Source organism: Pagrus major, chromosome 13 (genome assembly GCF_040436345.1).
Source record: "Pagrus major chromosome 13, Pma_NU_1.0".
NCBI lineage: Eukaryota > Metazoa > Chordata > Actinopteri > Spariformes > Sparidae > Pagrus > Pagrus major.
Genome location: NC_133227.1, coordinates 20391717 through 20412421, shown reverse-complemented (window position 1 = coordinate 20412421; position 20705 = coordinate 20391717). Strand labels below are relative to the sequence as shown.

Below are 20705 nucleotides of genomic sequence, written 5' to 3'. Positions count from 1 at the left end.
AGAGAGACAAACGGCCTGAAAGCTTATAAATTTATAGACGATGAAAGTAGGGTTATCAAAACGCACTTTCATTTTATAGACAGTATTCTAGTCTTTCTCACGATGATCATAGAGAATGTTGAAGCCCTGAAGTCATGGCTGGCAAAACTACTGGAGCCGATGTGAGTGTTGAATTGGAAATGACATTTAGGTTGCATGCTACGTAGCTACGTTAGCTAGCTAGCTAGCTAGCCAGTGGGTTAGCCAGGCATCAATGTGGGGCTTGCTAGAATCTGATGACAAATTCTCGCACGAGTTAGCTAACCACCATCGCCGCTAGCTGGCTGTTAATAGCAAAGAGAGACAGCGCTTTTGATAAACAAGCGAATGCTAGAGATTAAAACAATATTGTGCACGATGTAGCACGTTTGTTGGAGCGTTATTTTGGGGCAGTTCGGCAAGCAGCTGGCCCACGATTATTTGACTTTATCCCAGCTCTGAAGCAAGCCATGAAGCTGCAACAGATAGCCTAACTCGTCTGCTGCTGCTTGTGATTAAAATAGTAGTAAGTGTTGAGTGTGGTGGACTTTTGCAGCGTTATGTGATATGTTTATTGCATTTGTTAAAATTGGAAATGTTTGCTATACCAGTCCCCATAGTTGCACACACTCTTACTTTTCTCCCTTTCTTTCTAATGTAAATGACTTTGTAATTACAGTAGGATAACGAAGCTGACAAAGAACTCGTTTAAATGCATTGATGGATTTGAATATGTAAGAAAGTGGGGTTGATATGTAGAGGGGTAGAGGTGTAGGACACACAGGCTCTGTTTAGGTGATGCTGTAACAGCCACTTACTGTCCCACAGAGACGGGCATGTCTTGAAAGTGCTGCCAGTGTGCTGCACTCTCATTCTCTGAGGGAAAATAGCTTCATAGGGAAACTAGTTGAATCTTGGTTGTTTTTGTTATCTTTAAATCCTAGAAATTATAATTGGCTCAGAACTGAAGAAGCCTCTTGGCTGAGAGGTGAAATGTCTACAAGAAACTGAAACAAGTCAAGTTGCCTGGGATAGAGCACTTAAAATATAATTGGCTAAGCTTTAGGAACATTAACTGTTTACTTTTCACTTGCTAATTTGTGATCACTGGATGTTTAAGTTAAAGTAGTTTTGAGAGTGTGTTGGTAATATGTCAATAGCCTCATGACTTGCTGGCTGAGAGAGCTTTTAGCATGATCTATTATCCCTTTTAAATGTTTTGTAAAATAAAGCATATGGTAGGATTTTTAGGCTTTTATAACGTTGTTTCCCTACAAGCATTGGCAAGGGTCTCACTTGGTACTGAATGTTATATTATTATACAGTATGGTTAGGTTTTGTTTTGAGAATGTTTGCATGCATCAGTAGGTGGACACCACAGTAGCACACCTCATTGACAAACAGTATACTACAGTTGGTTAAATAATAAAGTAGAGTTGTCAAGATACTGGAATTTCTAACTCTTATGCAATACTATGATAATTATTGATATTCGATACCCTGTTCGATACCACAGGCACTACATTGAGGGCATACATTTTTAGTTTTTTTATAAATGAAAAGATAGATATAACAAGGCTGCATGTGAAGAACAACAGCATCTAAGTTAATTTAGATCTGGTGGAGGTGAAAATATGTGGCTGTGACAGGGTTGCATGTGTCAACTCGCTGTCGGAGAGGAGAGCAAAAAGCAGGGAGCTAGTCCTGCTGTATTGATACTGCAAAAAATGTGTATCAAACCTGTTTCAAATATTCAGAATCAATATGTATTGATATATCAGTATTTTTTTATGTACAATTATAAATTTAACTCCATTTCTTTTGTACTGTTAAAATAACATACTGGGAAGCTGAATTTCTAAAATCACATATATTTTAACCCGCAGATGTGATGCTGATCCGTCTGCATTAGCCAACTATGTGGTGGCTCTTGTAAAGAAGGACAAACCGGAGAAGGAGCTGAAAGCACTTTGTGCTGATCAGCTTGATGTCTTCCTACAAAAAGGTATGAACTCCCCAAAGAGCTTCTGTGTCAATGTGAGTGAACGCAACATGCTGTTTTGATATTGACCCTACTGTTTGCCTGTCAAGAAAGTAATGCGGACATGGTCTTCCAGCAGATATTTTGATCTTTTGGCTAACGAGGGAAAAGCATTTATTTTTCTCCCTCCACAGACAATAGAGCCTTTGCAGTTATGTCATAAATCCTCTTAGAATCATAGCCGGTGGCATTATGGTGGTCCATCAGTCTGATTATTGGCAAATAGGATATGAGGATTAGATAGAAAAACAACTTTATGTAAACATGTTGATGTTAAAAAGGCAAAATAGAGATAGAAGAAGGTTCAATCAGAAACGTAAGAAATTAGTCTGAAAGACGAGCTATATAACTGACAACTAGGGTGAGAGGGATGGTCATATTTAGTTGGTCAGACACTATAATTAAGTCAAGTCACTTTATTTATATACCACATATAAAAGCAACAGGAGTTCACCTGTACTGTACACCTCAAGTACTTTCCAGTGATAGCAAATTAGTTAATCTGCCTCAATACAGGTATGCATGATTAAAGACATTTAAGGTACATAAAAGGAAATAATACAGTAATAAAGAGTAAAATGGTCATAAAGGATATGATTAAAATCAAAGTAATATAAATAAGAAATTCAATTAAACCAACAACAATGTATAAACAGTAAGGATGTTAATTGTAGAAAAGAAAAGATGTGTATTTAATACATTTGAGCTAGTTTGCATTTTGCAAGCAGACATAATGTCCGTCTTTAAAATTCCTTCCAGACCGTAAGCTTAATTTACACATTCAGAGATGCAATGACCTGTATATTATCCCCATCTACCAATTGTGGGTCCCCAATACAGCCACCAGAGGGGGTGTTAACATCAGTTGAAAGTACCCCTCTAATGTCTCCAGGCTGAATTACATGAAGCATCAACTTGTTTCGCTTGAGTTGGATCAAGCTGTCTTTCCTTGTATGATTGACATGATTAAGTGGTTTCCCTTTACTTTGAATTGTACAGTATAATAACAGTCCCAGGGGAACAATAAAACCACAACAAAGTTAGGAAGTGTAAAGCCTTTGGAATAACATACTTAAAGATTGCAGTAAATTAATTATTCAAATTATCTCCTTTAATGTACTTTGTTTGTTTTTTTTGTGGGTGTGTATATGCATTTTCTCCTTCATGTACTTTTTTATTTATCAAGCAGCTTTTCCTGTTTTATCTCTGTGCTCTCTCTGTGTTTATTGCTCACTTGGTGTTTATTAGACTTTGGTTATATTTAGCCTACCAGGAGCACAGAAGTATTTAGTGAAGTGTGTTTCAGGAGAAATGTTGGTACATTTCACGCCTAAGGGACAGGTTGCTCTTTGAGGGAGAATGGGCAAAACTGCTCATGATTCAAGTGGAAGATTGACTCTGTTCACAAACTTCCTTTTGTCATTGCAGAGACAATGGGATTTGTCGATAAACTTTTTGAATGTCTGACAACCAAGAACTACCTGGGAATTCCTGCTGCGAAGGAGGCTCCTAAAGAGGAGGTCAAACCACCAGCAGTCAAGTCTGATGCTGTGGAGGTGAGAAGAATTTATTTGCTTTATTTAGTCTCTAAACATTGATTTTTGAGACAAACTATTCATTGTCAAAGTGCTTTTTGTGGAAAAGGAAAAAACAAAACAAAAACAGAAGGTGGTTCTGTTACTGTTCAGAAGTTTTTGTTTTAAATTAAATGTCTGTTTTTTTCCCCTCAAGGCTGAAACTCCAGAGGAGGACAGAGAAAACAGGCGGAGGAGAAGTCCTCTGAGAAACCGCCCTGACTTCAACGAGTCCAGGTATGGCTGTGGCTTCAGGGATATGTTTCACCTCGGTTTAATGACCAAGCACAAGGCATGCATAGAAACTATTCTGACATGTGAGACATATGGCTCCCTAACCCTAGTCTCATGCTAAAATTTCCACTACACAGGGCCTTGACTTCCTACCGCTGATAAAAAAAAACATCATTACATTTTCTAGCTGTGTAGAGATCTTAGCATATGGATACATTTGTATGGTTGGTTTGAAGTCCCATGAGTCATGCTTTTAGCTTGATGAGAGCCCAGGTGTCCAGTAACCTGTCCCTTGACTATAGCATGACTAGTCAATAACAGATGACTGCTGGTCTGTCATTTAAAAGAACAGCTTAAGAGTTTAATGAACTTAACGCCTGCGAACAACATAAAAAGCCATACTCATCACTTTATCTTTATGGCAAATAATAATTAATTAAGTTTCACAACAGTCACTCTAGGGTTATACTTCATCATGCATATATGACTTATGGTTTGGCAACTTTAAGCACATTAACATCTTATCTGCATTGCCATAACATCTCTTAAACGTGTCTGTTGTTTAAATGTAGTAATTCAAACATATTCCTTCTAACTCATCAACCACACAGGAGCCGCGATGACAGGAGGCGAGACGAGCGCAAGCGCCGCGACTTCGATCGGCACGGAAAAAGCGGCAGCGACTCCCACCGCGAGCGGGAGCGCCACGAGCGTCGCAGGGGAAGCCCTCGTGGGAGGAGCTACAGCCGCAGCCGAAGCCGGAGCAGGAGCGGCAGCCGAGGAAAGAGCAGGGACAGGGAGCACAGAGGAGGCAGAGGTGAGAGAAGTTACACCCCCCCAAACACACACACAACCAATAACAACAGCACAGGGGACCAGACCCAGGAGTGCAGAAGTTCCTGAAGCACCTGTCAGCACAGTTGAACCGTGCATTAGTGATGCATAGGTGCAGCTGCAGACATCCTGGGTGTGCTGTTGAGAAGAGACAACAATTTTGGATGTGGTCGTTATATTATTTTCTACTGGATTTCTGGTCAGTGTTGCTGGGAGTTGTTATCGATAAGGAGCAATGTGGACAGCTTTGCAATCATATCAGTGGGGATTCAACAACACAGGCTGGAACTGGCCTTATTACCCACAAGGTTAATCTACATCCCTGAGTGTTTGGCATGATGAGTGAAGTAGCTTAAAACTTGTAGCATTTGGAATTTTTTCTGTAGTCCCCTACTCTACTTTAATACTTATTAATGTTTTGCTAAAATGTCTCTGTTTCTGCTCGTCTTCAACAGACTTCAAGTCAAAGTTTGAGTTGGAAAGGAAGGACACAGACTGCTACAACTCCTCCACCACATCCGGCTCCCAGCAGCAGCACCCGCCACCTCTCCTGCCCCTGCCCACACCTCCTCACCCCTTTTCCTCCTCTTCGTCGTCCGCCGGAGTCTCGGGAGCTGGAGGCGTTCCCATAGCAACACCGGCTCACCTGCCCGACAGCACGACGGACAGCTGGTCTGGCTACTACGCCGCCCAGAGGCAAGATGGTGTCAACAAGCCGTTCAGCAACAAGGGTCCTTCACTCAAACAGCGTTGCAGGGATTATGATGGTAGGAACCAAGTGAATCATCCTTTCCGCTTTTTCATTTGATTTCTGCTTTTATTCCTTTCCTCCATCTCAGAGACTATTGTAAAGTTTGCCCTGGCTATGGTGTAATCTCCACTGTTATCTTCCCATGAGAGTTAATGATTGCCTTGTTTAGTCTCCTCACTAATGACCACTGTTTAGCAATCCCTTCTCCAGAGAGTGAGGGTTCAAATTTACCGGCTGTCCCTGTAGCACACTGCTTTCTGTCACAGTGCTCAAACACAGCCACAAGGGACCCAGTTCCTTAATGAGACTGTGGGGTAAATACATGCACTGTAGGTCTTAGCTGCTATGAACTAGGACAATCATTTAATCTGTCATCTTGTTTATTTATTCTCTTTTATTAGTTTTTATTCTTCACATTTTTCAGAATGGGTTTGATTGCCAGGGGCATAAAACCCTTTTTGAACTTAGGTTACAGAGGTATCTGATGAAACTAAAAGATTTGTAGGTCTTGCTCAGAGAATGTTTCTTTATGGTGTCCTAAACCTCTACACCTACGTTTCCCTCCCTCACACAGAAAAGGGATTTTGCGTCCGTGGCGACCTTTGTCCATTCGACCATGGAAACGACCCTCTCATTGTCGATGATGTCAATCTGCCGAGCATGATTCCGTTTCCACCACCGCCTGTCATGCCCCCCGCCGGCCTGCCCATGCCCCCAATCACTGAGCCACCCCCTCCCCTTAGGATGCCTGCGATGCCACCCTACGGTCAACCACCACCACCAGGCGTCTTCCCCATGACTGGTGAGTAGTACCACCACACCAGTGCATTAATGGCAACTGCTAGAAACTGCATACGTTTGATTTGAACTGTTACATTTCCAGTTGTTTTAATAAATGAAAGAGCGACGGATGAATGCAGCTAGTTGTAGTTACTGCCCTCCTGGCACTTGTTTGAACAGTAAGACCTGTTTTTCCTCCATGTCTGGTAATTTGCTCCTTTAGCAATTTCTCATTTGGTTTTATTGAGAAAAATACATTTCATGTCACTTATGGTCATCTCTAAGTGATGACCACTTTTCAGGCTTTCATCACCAATTTAAGTCAAACACTGTGATTATACTGCTTATAAAAGATGATGATCAGAAATCTTTTTTCTCTTTTCTTGTAGTGTAGCCTTTTAATTTTTTATATAGTTTTTTTTCAAGTTGTAAAGGTATACTTTCACTATCTTGGTTGTTATCGTGACCCTTGTTTTTATTTCTTTCATGTGTGTACAGTATGAATCAGCATAATCTGTAGATTACATTATGCGTGACATAACAGGTTGTTGTTTTTGTACCTGGTGGAAGGAAAAGCCTTTCACAAGGCTGACCTGTTTCTTGCATAACATTCTGCCTTTCCATTCCACAATAACAGAGCAGCACATTTTAGTTCAGCATATTTTAACTACTTGAATAGGACTGTTTTGTGCCATTAAAAAAACCTGCTCACTCAGCATGGTGGAGAAATAAACATCACAATCTGGAGGCAGTTTGAGTGCAAGCCAGAAAAAAAAATCCGTTTGGAGCATAATAGAGTTTATTTATGAGCTATTCAATGGTTTCAATAGTTTTCATGTATTTATGCATTTTCCTAGCCTGTATCAGTGTCTGTGTTTTGAGGATTGTTTATGTCTGACACAACAGTTCTTTTGGGCTCTTTTGTTCAACTTAAAATTGATAGCGAGTTGTTTTGAGATTACCATTGACAGCTTCAGTCAAAGCTCCTAAATTATGTATTTGTTCTTCCTCCTTTCAACCTTTAAGATATCCTTGTTTTAGTTTTGCTGCATGAATGTGACTTAATGAGCAAGCGAATAGTTACTGATGGTGATTAAAACAGTGCAGTACAATTGTTGCTTATTTCACAGCCACACTGCTGTGATTACGCTGCTTCTTGAAATGATGATGTGTTTTTTTCTGATTTGCCTTAAATCAGATGCAAAATTCATTGATTGCATGGAACAGTTGTTATCACTTCTTGGCGCCTTCATTGTCATATTAAAACAACCAGTTTGGCATGAAAAAAGTTGTAGGGTAACACTTTATAATAACCATCATTAATAAATGGTAAATTAATAGCTAATCAAACTTAAGTTATTAGCTATATCACTGTTGACAAACTCTGAAATGCTTTATAAACCATTTGTTGAGAAATTGTTTATTATAAAGTTACAACTGATGTTTATTATACTTTGTAAATTATTAATATATGCGGGGTAGTTCATTTAAACATTATCTGGATTGTCATTTTAAAGTTGCAATTAATGTTTATAAACCTTTTACAATTGCTTTAAAAATGATTTATAAAGCATTTTATTCTTTGTTAACAGTCAAATAACTATTAACTGACGTTTAATCAACTATTAATTTACCAGTTATTAATGGTGGTTGTTATAATGTGTTACCAGTAGTGGTAGTTCAAACCAAGGCTCACTGTCATACCTGCGATATACCTGAGACATTAGCTTGGGCTTGTGTCTCCCTCAGGACCCCCACTGATAGCAACCAGTGGGATCGATACCCCCAACCACCAAACGGCAATCACTTCTTCTCCTCCTATTGGACCGCCTGGTGTGGGGCTGCCACCTACTCTTCCTCCTCCTCCTCCTCCTCCACCTCCTCCCTCCTCGTCCTCATCTGTGTCTCTTCGTCCCCAATATGTCCAGTCTGAATGTAAGCAGTGAAGCTTTTCCTATTCAGATTGGGACTGTCTGTTTGGGTGGCGACATTGCTGTGGCTCCGGCTCTATTTCCCGATCTGACTTTTCTTTAATCATTTTCTTTTAGTTATAGTAAATCGGACTTGATAAGTTAAAACTGAATCACAATGAGTTGTATACTGAAAGTTAAGTGGCTTTTGTGTTTCTGTTTTCTGTCATTTTAAGTTGGTTTGTGTGTGATGTTGTAGTGTATGCAGTGTGTCATGTTCATGTTTCTTCAGGCTGCAGTAACAGCTGTTGACCAGCAGGTAGCACTGTTACTTAACCTAACAGACAGTAGCTATACACAATTAACATGAACTCTGCTACATCTTTATTGTGTTAAGTGCTTTCCCTGTAATTCGGCTCATGAATAATTACACAGTTATGCAGAAAAGCTAAGACTTAGTTGAAATGGAGTGGGTCTATTCTGAGTTAATTACAAACTCAGTTTTTGACCTTAATTGAACTCAGATAGTCAAAGTCAAAACTGTCACGAAAGGTCCCATTTTGTTAAAGTGAAGCATGGTCCAGGAAAAGAGTCATGTTTCATCTTTTAGAAATATTTTTTCTATTAGTTTTATTTATTTATTTTCTTTATATGTACATTTGATTCTATCTTTGTCAATATTACGTATTTGTTTTAAGTACTACACAGAGCTGTATTTAACTTAAAATGTCACAGGTAGCTGTCACTAGGGATGGGAACTGATAAGATTTTATAGATGGCAATGCCAATATCTAGTCTGCTTATCGCTTTGATCCTTTACTGATTGACTTATTGATTCCTGATCAGTTTTAGTCGATCTGGTTGTAGCTTGAAAAGCCAGCTGTAGCAACAGTCTGTAATCATCTAAAATGATGAAATAAAATAGTATTTGTATGTTGTTCATATTCATTTAGGTCTGAAAATGAATAACATACATTAGCCCCATGCAAGTCTGCTTGCATGGGGCCAATGTTACTATATCATAACAAGTATATGTACCGTCAACAAAGGACATACTAGGTTGGGAAGCAGAAGCACTCTGGTGTGTCAAATACATTGCATTCCTGGAATTAAAAACCATATTGAGTAGAAAGATATATCAGCATATTGTGGATATTTTCACTCTTACTTGAAATTATAATTTTACAGACCTTTATACAGTGTTTTAGACTTTTTTTGTGAAATGAAGCCATGCTTTGGAACATTCCTACTTTTCACCATGACTCCTTCTTGTTGCAAGCTTCCAGCAGCATAGACACATGAGTTTGACGTCATTTGACAACAATGATAAAAGGAAATGCTCAGTTTTAAGGCATACAGTTGAGATGTATCGGGCAATTTATTCTGTTTTTCGATTCCCCTCCCTAGGTGTCACTCCATTGGACACATTTAAAATCCTCCAAACGATGCTTTTATTTATGCTTTTATCTCATTTATTTATACATGTTGGGCTGCATGATTTTATTGTGTCATTTTATTCTTCTCAGGTCCTTTTTTGTACTTTGTAAAGTTTTTTCACAAAGTTTTATGACAGTTAAAAAGTGTTTCCAATTCCCTCTAAGCCTGTGTGTTCATGAGTGTGTCTCCATTTTTGCACATTAGATAATTATGATCCAGAGGGCTATAACCCAGAATCCCCAGGCCTGACTGCAGCAGGGCGTAACCCGTACCGTCAGTTCATTCCCCGGGTGCAAACACAGCGATCCAACCTCATCGGCCTCACCTCCAACGAAGGACAGGGCTCCAGAGGTAACAACTATTAGCCTTTTTAGCGCCGACACTCTTCACCAAAGTAATCCTGGGCAGTGGGCGCTATTGGGTTGATGTGAATTGATTAGAGAAGTGTGGATCCTTGTGTAAATAAAAGTCTAGAATTTATAAATGTAAACACCTATGTTTAATTAGTTATTATATGTATTTATTATTGTTTCTTCATCTTTTTGTCTGTTTGTGCGTCCTCTAGCTGCCAACATAGTGATCCAGACAGAGCCCGCCACTGTAGCCAGCACTCCTGGAAGTAACGTGTCCCGTTTTAACACGGATCAGGATAATAGGAAGAGAACCATGGGACCCAGTACAACTGAGGGACCAGCAGCTAAAAAACCCTGGATGGAGAAGTAAGAACTGAAAGACACGCACACATTTGAAAAGTTTCACTCTGAAATTAGATATTAAAATCTGTAATCTGTTCAGCATCAGCGTTATGTGGTACCATCCTAATCAAAGAAGTTGTCCTCACTTCACATGGCAATAAAGCACTGCAAAGATGGAACAGTGAAGGTCCTCTTGAGAAATATTTCCACAGCTAACACAGCAGTTACTGAATATTTTATTCGTGATAAAGCTCGGGGATATGAAATTTCCACAGCTTGCCCAGAGCGATCATTCGCACTTTATACCTTCCCCAAACAGAAGCAGGTATTGTGAGGACATTTGAAGAAACTGGCTGGTTGAAATTCGATCATACAAATTGGTGACTCATAGGTCAGGAGCTAATCTTTTGTCTCAGCTGTGGGAAGCAGGTTCACACACACATCCTCATGACTGAGATGCTTCCATTGGTGAGGCTCTACTAGTGATCCATCTTGGGTGTCAAGCGTGGACATGTGGTCAGCTGTTATAGCTTTTAGAAACTTCAGTATGATGGCAGAAACCTGAACCTCAGGTCATCAATCTGGGTTCCATTTCACTGCCCAAAATGATCATTAGCTTTTCCAGTTTTTCCAAAATAAATGCTGTGGAATACTTAAGTTGTAAACATCACGATCTTCTTCTCGTTTCAGGCCGAATTTTAACAACCAACATAAGAGCAGTTTCCCCAAGAGGTATCACTATGTGAACACCAAGCTGGAGGTGCGCAAGGTCCCACGTGAGCTCAACAACATCACCAAGCTCAATGAGCACTTCAGCAAGTTTGGAACCATCGTCAACATCCAGGTAAAATGCATCATTTGCTGTCGTTCATTAGGGAAACCTGTACAGGGCTTCAATTTTCTTTTCCCTTTTTTGAATAGTAAAAGTAATGTAACTGAGAATTAGAGAGTGTTTATATGGAATGCAATACATTAAATATATCATCTTATTGAATGATGTAGGGCTGCAATATACAATCATTTTCTTCCAAAAGCCAAAATGACATCTTTAAATTGCTGAGTTTCTCTTAACAGTCCAAAACCTAAAGACTTTGCATGTACTATCATAAATGACAAAGATACGCAGCATTTTTTTTTTACATTTAAGAAACTTGAACCAGCAAATGTTTGACATTTGTTTGACAAAGAACATAAATGATTAATTGATTATCAAAATAGTTGGCAATTAATTTTCTTTCTTTCTTTAGTTATAGAATGGTGGTCATGCTACTTTGTATAATGTTCTAAATGTGCCTTTTTTAATTGAATGTGTAGAATTCTGGACAAAAAAATGAATAGCTCAATGTTCAGCAGTGAGTTCATGAAGTTCAGCTCTGCAGAAGAGTTTATTTCATTATATACACATACCTGACCTGCATGCTTTACAGGTGGTGTTTGGCGGAGACCCTGAAGCGGCATTGATCCAGTACACAAAAAATGAAGAGGCCAGACGGGCCATATCCAGCACCGAGGCGGTCCTCAACAACCGCTTCATTCGTGTGTACTGGCACCGCGAGCCGGGCACCAACGCCACAGGGCTCCAGCAGCAGGAGCAGAGCTTAGGGAGCCAGGCAGTCGGGGCAGCACCCAGCCAGGGGCCGCCACACAGCTCTATGCATAAGGTTAGTATAAGAGCTGAATACACAGAAGTCCTTTGTCTTTTCTTACTGATCTCTTAGTGTTACCCCGTCTCTGAAACCATCAGATCAAGCAGCACAGTCCAGCAGCCTACGTGTTGAACAAGACTGTGCCCAAGCATCGCCTGCCAGCGGTGGCTGGGATCACAGCTACAGCCAAGCCGGACAGCCTGAACCCAGACACTGTCACTGTACGTTATAGTCTCTGTACATGTGTGTGTGTGTGTGTGTCAGGTGATGTCAGACATGGGGTTGAAGTAGCATTTTCAAGTAGATTGTTCTGTTTTGTTTCTGTTGAGTTTGAATGTACTGTGATAAAATGATAAAATTACTGTTTTTTGTTGAGTCTGGGGGGTTTTGGCAACTTGTTTCTGGTTAATAAATAGGATTTTACTCTTTATCAAAAAGGTCTATGTCTGTAGGGATCTTTTCCGTAATGTTGTCAGACACTAGGTATATAATCTCGCTCTTTTAGTGGACTTACTTTGATGGTCAAAGATGCCCACAAGGACTACTTTGCTGCCAGCTGAGGCGACCTTCTGGACCAGTTTCAAAACTTTTTGTATTGAAATCCCCTTTGGAACATGAATGTTTGTACCAAATTTCACAGAAATTCAGTCCTTTCAATAGCTGTCAAGACATTTCACTTAAAAAATGCCAACCTCATGGTGGTGCTAAAGGAAAAGTCAGAGGGTCACCAGAGTCATTAAAATTAATCATCTGAGGACCATGAATGTCTGTACAGCATTGCATAACAGTCGATTCAATAGTTGGACTAGGAGTTAGTTAACAGTGCATTCTTGTTTGTGTCTATTGCAGCTGTCTACCATCTCATTCTGATTATCTAAATGTTCGCTCTCTCTTAGGTGGCGCCTGCACTGACAAACACACAGAAGAACCCCTACACTTCCATAGCCCTGAAGTCCTCCTCAAAGAGCCTTGGGAAAACTGGAAAAGCACTAGAAGCGCAGGAAGTCCTCAAGAAGAAACAGGCATGCTGCTTAATTTTTAATGCAAATTTTGACTGGTGCGAGAATAGCAAAGCCGGGATTAGCCATTTGTTTTTCCCAGGGGCCACCGATGAGAAATGAAATGTTCACCAATAGCATATAGTGTTTTTTCCACCTCACTGACTATATTTTATTTATTGTCTTTCTTTTCGTTAAGGAGGCATTAAAGCTCCAGCAAGACATGAGAAAGAAGAAGCAAGAGATGTTAAAGACGCACATCGAGTGGCAGAAGGTAAAACTGGCTTCAACACCCCTTCATCTCTCTTGTCTTTACCCTCTCTGATTCTGCCTTTCACACCTTCTTCTCCCTCACCGCTTGTCTGTCTTCTTCTTTCAGGCCTTGATAAACCGCCTGGAGAAGAACCGAGGGATGAAACCTGAGGAGAGGGCCAACATCATGAAGACACTGAAGGAGCTGACAGAGAAGATCGCACAGCTGCAGAACGAGATGAACCCTAGCCCTGCCTCCCAGGCGCCCGGCGCCAAACCCAACCATAGCCAGTCCAAGACCAAGACTGATGTAAGTTTTAGTCCTTTTTGGCCAGCATAGATACTGTTACTGTGTAAACTGTGGATAGGGTAACATCAATATACACCTTAACTTTTCTTATACGCAATTCTTGCACAGTGTCTTGCTGTTGTAGGACTGTGAATGAAATGTTTTCTCATTTTACATGATATGTGACCAGGCCCAGAAGGAATTGTTGGATGCTGAGCTGGACTTTCACAAGAAAATGAGCTCTGGAGAGGATACAACAGACCTCAAGAGAAAACTGGGACAACTACAGGTGGAGGTAATGCACACACATACACGTACATAGACAGTACATAACCACAGAACAGTGATCTGAAAAGATGGCTAGAACTGACACACACAGGTCAATGACAATGACGTGGACTTCATCAACATTTTTCTTAAGGCTGAATTTGAGGATGTCATTTCAAAAAATGCCCTTAGAGGAAGTCAGCAGACAGGATATTACCCAACACTGCCTGAATGTATGTAAGCAGAAAAGAGAGATGTTAACATGCAAATCCAAATCAATTTTAACAGGTGAACAGCACTTGTAAATGTGTAAATGGATACCAAAAATACAAATAAGGCAACATTTAAATCCTCAGAGAGGAATAAATAATACAAATAAAATCCTCAGTGTTCAGTTCTTTTAATTCCACCATCAATTAAATTGATTCTTTGGGGAAACACTGGTAGAATCATGTGTGTACAAGAAGTCTAGCCCTTTTTTTTGTAAATCACAGAAGCTTTACCTGAAGAAAATGTGTGTTTCTTCTGTAAGCTACAAGTGACATGTTAATGGATGACTTTATAATCATATCAAAACTCACAGACACTAATACAGTAGTTGAGCCAAAGATTGATCAGGAGCTTTACAATGTATTACTGTATATTACTGCATTATTATTTTATTATTAATTATTATTTTTTTGGCCTCCATAGACTTTTTGGATAATTTACACTGTATATATGTCATTATAATGAGTTTATGTATATGTTTAATTGGTGTGTAATACTGGCCATTTGAAAGACAAAGTGAGGTATTATTGTCTACAAAAGCTAGGCTACAAATATAATCTATGAGATTGTTTTTAAAACTTGTAATATGTAATACAAGCAGTTATTTACGCATATTTCAATTTATCCACGGTGAATAAGTCATAAAATGGAACTTCTTTCTTTCTTATCGCAGAGTTTGAAAAAAGAATTGAGTATTTTCGCAGGCTGAAGAAAAAAGCTGCTATGTAATCTGGTGGTACGGCACTAAAACAAAGTTTACTATGTTGTTTACTTTGTTGCCACAAATGGGTACATTACCCCATCACTATGCATCCTGAAATCGGCTGTGTTTTAAAAATATGTTACGTCTGGTTTAAGTTGTTTAAAAAAAAAAAAAAAAGGACTTACTAGCTAGATCAAGATGTTTAGATTTGAGGCAGAGGTGCGTATACCACTTTTGTCCACAGGGGCCACCAGAATCGACATCAAATGAAAGTTTTTTTGTAGCAGCTTTAAGTAGAAACTATGACGGTTATCATTAACAAAAATCTTAGGTTGCAACTACAATGAATTATATGCAATTTGTGACTGAATCATCAGTAGTATTAAAACTTTAAGAAATTATGCAGAGATGTCTTTAAAACCATGCTTTCCATGACATCTCATTCAAATAAAAGGGCACATGATGATAATAAGAAGAAGTACTGTATGATGCTATGCCATCACACGGTTTCTGTTTGTTTGAATTCAAGTTTAGTTTTATTTGAGTCATCGCCAGATATGTTGTTTTCCACACTCATTATGACTTATTAACTGAAAATAACACAAATTGGTGAGTGTGCTTGCTGAGGCTAGTCATTAAAAAGTTAAACGAAATAGTTCTTGTCGTTCATGAAAAGAAAAGTTTGCCCTGCTTTTTGCTGCATCCAAGTGTGTTAGCCAGCCTCGACTTGGCCCCACATCTCCCCCTCCTCTAAACTGGCAGCGCTCAGACGAGGTCGTCTGTGTCGCAAGATCAGCCAAACAAGAACATAGCTTTTGTTTGCAACACCCTGCCTGGCATGTTTCCCCCCCTCTACCCCTGTGGGTGCTAAATTAGCTTAGTTGTTAAAAATGCATACTCACCCCTCCCACCCATCCAAACCCAACCCTCCTTCTGCACATTAAACTGCAGCCACTTAAGCAAGCCCCGAGGAGCAGCCGCTAACGAAAGCCAAATCAGACACGGGTCCTACACTGATGGAGCCCCGTCTCATTAAAGTTTGAGCCGCTGGTCCTTGTAAGAAAATCGCGGGATGACAATTAGAGGGAGAAGTGAGGGAGGGACAAATGGAAGAGAGAGTGGTTATGAGGTTGTGGCGTGGTTAGGAAGCAAGATGTCACTTTAAAAATGGAGGAGTGACAACTAATGGTGAAGGGCAGAGAGGGACGGAGGAGGCGACCAGAGCCAAACATGTAGAGTGCTAACGCTCCAAGGATGAGAAAAATGTGTAATATTTTGTCTTTGCTGTAGTTTACTACACAAATTAAGATTTGATGTTGTCATGCTTACATCAAGTCACAATCTGTTGTCCACATCTGTTCATGATGATTTTTTTAACACAGCCAGGTGGCGCCCATTTATTCAGCCAGCCAGTTGTTTTATAACCTCAAACATCCCGATCTGTCCTCCTTCAGGCGACTCGGTTGGGTCTGATACGGCCTCCAGCAGGTCGAGGTCGTGGCAGAGGCAAGATGCCCCTGGAGCCCGGTTCGATGCACGTGGGCCGCGGCAGGGGCCGAAGCCGGGAGATGATGGCTCGCAGCGTGAACCGCATGGTGGTCGACCACAGACCCAGAGCCCTGGCTATTCTGGGGGTCACTCAGGAGGAGAAGGAAGAGCTGATGCCTCACTTTGTGGTAAGGACTGTGCTGTTCTTTTTTGTGTTATTTAGTTAAAAAAGATTAAATATTAAAGGGGAGTTGCACTGAATTTAAACTTGATTATTGAACATTCATTCTGATCTTTTTTTTTCCTTGTTAATCTTAGAAATTCGGTGAGATCGAGGACGTCCGTGATCAAGACGCCAACAGTGTCGTAATGACCTTTAAGACACGAAGCGAAGCAGAGAACGTAAGCCACTGTCATGACTCTAAATCAGACCAGTTTTTGGGGGGTTATACTGGCACAAAATCAGTGAAGGCTGTCATTGCAACTTGCCCTCTTGCTTTGTTTTCTAGGCAGCTAACCAGGGAGCCAAGTTCAAAGGTCGTGTGCTGCAGATTTCCTGGTTCAAGCCCAAGACGCCCTCCGTTTCAACAGAGCCAGAGGAGGTGGAGGCTAAAGATGAGGACAATGCGGTGAGACACATCACACTGGCATGTGTAGCCTGGCTCCATGTGTTATCATTAGTAACATAAGCAGCATACAGTCACCCAGATACGGGGAAACTTCAAGAAGTTTTAGTTATATTCACAGATTTCACTTGTGCATTTCTTTCCAGTGCTTCTAAATTTTTCACCACAGCTCCCAATGGAAAATCAGGGCAAGCCTCTCAGTACTAAGAGCATCTTAGCCCTTTGAGTAAAACTGCATTACTGTCAGGTGAAATCCTCGTACTGTATTTTCATGTTTTTGAGTTGCGTTTTTGAGGCTGCAGTCTGACTTGTGCACAAGAACGTTCCCGTCACTTCAGTGCGCTTTGTATGATTTTTAGAAATCTTTGATAACAATTATGAAAATGTGTCTCCCTCTGGAAGCTGATCCACTCGAAAAGTCCCTCTTATTTCAATCCTAATACTTTTTTTATATACTCTGCATGATTCATGTAGTGTGAGGAGACATTTTTTAAATATAAACTTTATAATAATCTACGTTTGTACATTCTAGTGCAATTCAATACAACAACACTGCAATAAATACTTACAATGTTGCGTTTTGTTGGCACTGTGTATGATGTGTTATATTGCTGTATATTGAAAGGTGTTTGTAGTGTTTTGGGGAGCACTTAACATTACGGCTCAGTAGTAACGTGGCAGTAGTGGGGTGATAGTTTGATAATGAAGAGGTAATTAAGTAATACCAAGCAGCAAGCAATATGTTTCATGTGGAAAACCTCACGAAGTTCAGAATTTTTCACTTAAATTTAACATGTAGACATGTTTCTTCCTCTCGTAACTCAATTTCTCGCCAGCTAATAATTATCTCGTCTATCATGGGCACTGGTACAAATTTGAAAAGACAAAATGACACAATTACTGTAAAGAAAATATGTGGCACAATGTAAAGCACCATCGCATAATCTTAATAAGTTGAAGAATTCAAAGCTAATCGGGAGATTTTTGTTTTTTTGTTTGATTTTCAACAGAAGGAAGCTAGCTCTTACTTGCCTGGTGAGGAAGAGGAAGAGGAGGAGGAAGAGGACGACGACGAAGACGACGAGTACGAGAGCCGGTCTTGGAGACGGTGAAGGCGCCGCGATTCGTCGTCGCCTGCTCTCCAGAAGAATCAGTCATCATTTTTCCCCACGTGCAGACAAAATCAATTCAACTGAAGTCACATTTTTTTTGTTCCTTTCCAGTATTTTGAAACAAAGTAATTTTAGACTCTAATCAAAGTAAAAACGTCTTTACTTTATTGTACATGAAAAGAAGTTGAGAGGGCTGATAGTTTTTTGTATCCCTCGACTAAACAATTATTTAAAGCATCTCACTTTTGCTGAGAAAGATAAATGTTAAGTTGTTCTTATAGATAGAAATAACCTATGTAAGTTTCAGTGTGCTTACCAGATGATAAATATCAGTAATGCACAACATTTGTGTCTACTGTGAATAGGTATTTTTATACATACTGTATTTAAGCTCTTTTCTCACCAGTTTTTTAAAGATCTTGTCCTCAGTTCAGGGACAGCCATTCCTTCACCGATAGAACGTTCTCTGTTGCGACCAGAGAGATATTTATTTATTTTTCCACTGCATAGATGCACTCTGCAGTACCTACATTGGCACAGTGTGGTGTAGTTCTCCATTTCACTTTGCTCACAGTTTGTTTTGGTATGGGTTCACCCACAAAACATTAAAGGATCCTGCTATTTTTGACAGTGGCTCTCTGTCCTGGCATGAATTCATGGTAATTTGTGCATGTTGTATTCCTTAAACAAAAAACAGCCACCATACTGTACCGTGAGCACATTAGAGCCAGTGCAGGTACAGAAGGATACCAGTGCAATAGAAAAATCCAAACTATGTTTACAAATTGCCGTGTCCATGCACGTCAGATACAGTCTTGTAGTAAATTCTCCCCACTAAATGTCCAGTGCCACTCTGTGTAAATATAAACACCCACACAGGTGTTCTACATTTTCTACAAGAGTGTGTAACATTTTTCACTTGTTTAATTCTGTCTCCTGGTCGTCCAAAAGGCCAGACAGGACAGGGATCAGATCACCCATTTCAAAAGAAAAATGTGAGATCCATAGACAGGTGTTTGAATGTAATACTGAACAGTTGATTTTAATATATATATATATAAATATATATATATAATTTCTTTGCCTTACACAATCAGCGGATGGCTGAATTTTTACAAGATTTGTGATTTACTTTTGTAAATTTTGTAAATGCTTCAAAGAGAAATTACTGTTGTACTTTTTTTTTTTTTTAGTTTATTTTTCTGTCATTTTAAATGAATGACAAGGTTGTGTCAGGTAGAAAAAGGTCGAGCAAGAGTGCTTAGCGTCTCTGCTTACTCGCAAAGAATTTTGCATTTGTGTTAAACCAGTCCACGTTGATATTTCACTAAATTTGTCATTGAAGTAGCACATTTCTTTTGAAGACACTTTGAGAGCTGCTCTGAGCTGTGAAAAAAAAAATAACACTCTGTTGAAAGGCACCTCACAATATTATTTGTGCATTAGTGCAGCTAAATATTGTCGTGCAGAACGTGCACCTTTCATGACAGAATTTGACTTTGCGTTTTTTGCCTTCTTTTCACATACTGTATTTTAGAATCCTCAGGGTGGGAGGAAAGGTTAAATGTGCTCGATGCAAGAAAATACATTTTTAGCCAGTTTTGTTGCTTTTCTGAAACAAATAACTACGTTTACATGCAGCCTATTGAAGTGTCGTTTGATGTGTGCTTATCATAAATCAAGTGATCATATCCAGTAACATAACCAGTCGAATGAAAGCACCAAAGCGAAGGAGAGAAATGAACTTGGTAGATAAACTGGATCAGTCGCACTACATTACACAGACATGCAGGCAGAAATATGCATGTGTGTGGAATCTGCATGTAAATATACATACAGATTTCTGTCTGCGTGTGAAAACAGTCAGTAAGCCGAGAAATTAGAACAGATCATCTCCTTTTTTCTCTGGCAACACGTGAAAGTGTGCAGTGTTTGAAACACATTGCGTGATTTCCTCCCACCTACACTGTCGGTAGCGCTCTTGTTTGGATTGCATATCTCGCTGTTGACTGATAACTCAGAAGCCTGCTGCCAGTGACCTCATGTTCCCAGCATCATCACTGTGTGGGTCAGAATGGGTTTCAGGTGTACGATGGAAAGCGGAAGCAGAACTTACTCGTGATTTTCTTTTTCACACGAGGTCACTGGCAGTTTGGAAAGGACAAACCTATACTGGCAGGGTTCTCGCTTGTGTGAGTGAGGATTCAGGGAAGGTCTCTCCCCCACTTTTTGTACTATCTTCTGTATGCTCCTATCACACAACGGTGTAAAAAAAAATGTAAAATGTTTATTGGATAATAGTTTTGGATTTGTTACTGTTTATATTTGCAGGATGTGGATGTATTTTCTTCATGTATTTTGTTTGTAAAAAATGGATTTCTAATTTACTAGCATGTTTGCTTTTGCCAATAAAGATGGAGGAATTGGGTGCTTGTAAGAGGATACAAAAAAAAGAAGAAAAGAAAGAAAAAAAACATTTTTGGATTGGATCTTGGAGAGAAAAAAAAAGAATTTTGATTTAAAGAAAGAAAATTGACTAAAAAAAAAAAGTAAACATTGGCAAGAGGGGAAAAGATACGAGCAAAAGCATTCCAGAAAATATTACCTTAAACTCTTGTGTGGTCTCCTTTATTCTGCATGTTAACTGATAGAAACAACATAAGATTGACATTTTGACTCTTAAAGGAAGAGTTCACCCATAATAAAAATTCAGTCATTATCCACTCACCCCCATGCTGCTGGAAAGTCCGGTGGGGTTTCTCAACAAAACAGCGTTGCAG

At 39.7% G+C, this 20705-nt stretch overlaps 1 protein-coding gene across 3 annotated transcripts; it reads left to right on the top strand.

The window, feature by feature from the left end:
- Positions 1-28: 28 nt before the first annotated feature.
- On the top strand, positions 29-20536 carry rbm27 (RNA binding motif protein 27). 3 transcript variants are annotated; one of them, XM_073479852.1, is made up of 21 exons: positions 29-161; positions 1905-2023; positions 3488-3615; positions 3791-3870; positions 4479-4684; positions 5157-5468; positions 6027-6254; positions 7982-8167; positions 9784-9930; positions 10145-10298; positions 10965-11118; positions 11702-11935; positions 12019-12141; positions 12817-12942; positions 13118-13192; positions 13298-13480; positions 13650-13748; positions 16154-16375; positions 16506-16589; positions 16697-16816; positions 17824-20536. In XM_073479852.1, the coding sequence occupies exons 1-21, from the start codon at positions 103-105 to the stop codon at positions 17923-17925; spliced, it is 3141 nt and encodes a 1046-aa protein (XP_073335953.1). In that variant the 5' UTR covers positions 29-102; the 3' UTR covers positions 17926-20536. The 3 variants fall into 3 exon arrangements, with proteins under 3 accessions (XP_073335953.1, XP_073335952.1, XP_073335954.1); XM_073479851.1 differs by having other exon boundaries at positions 13650-13754; XM_073479853.1 differs by lacking the exon at positions 7982-8167 and having other exon boundaries at positions 13650-13754.
- The last annotated feature ends 169 nt before the right edge of the window (positions 20537-20705 follow it).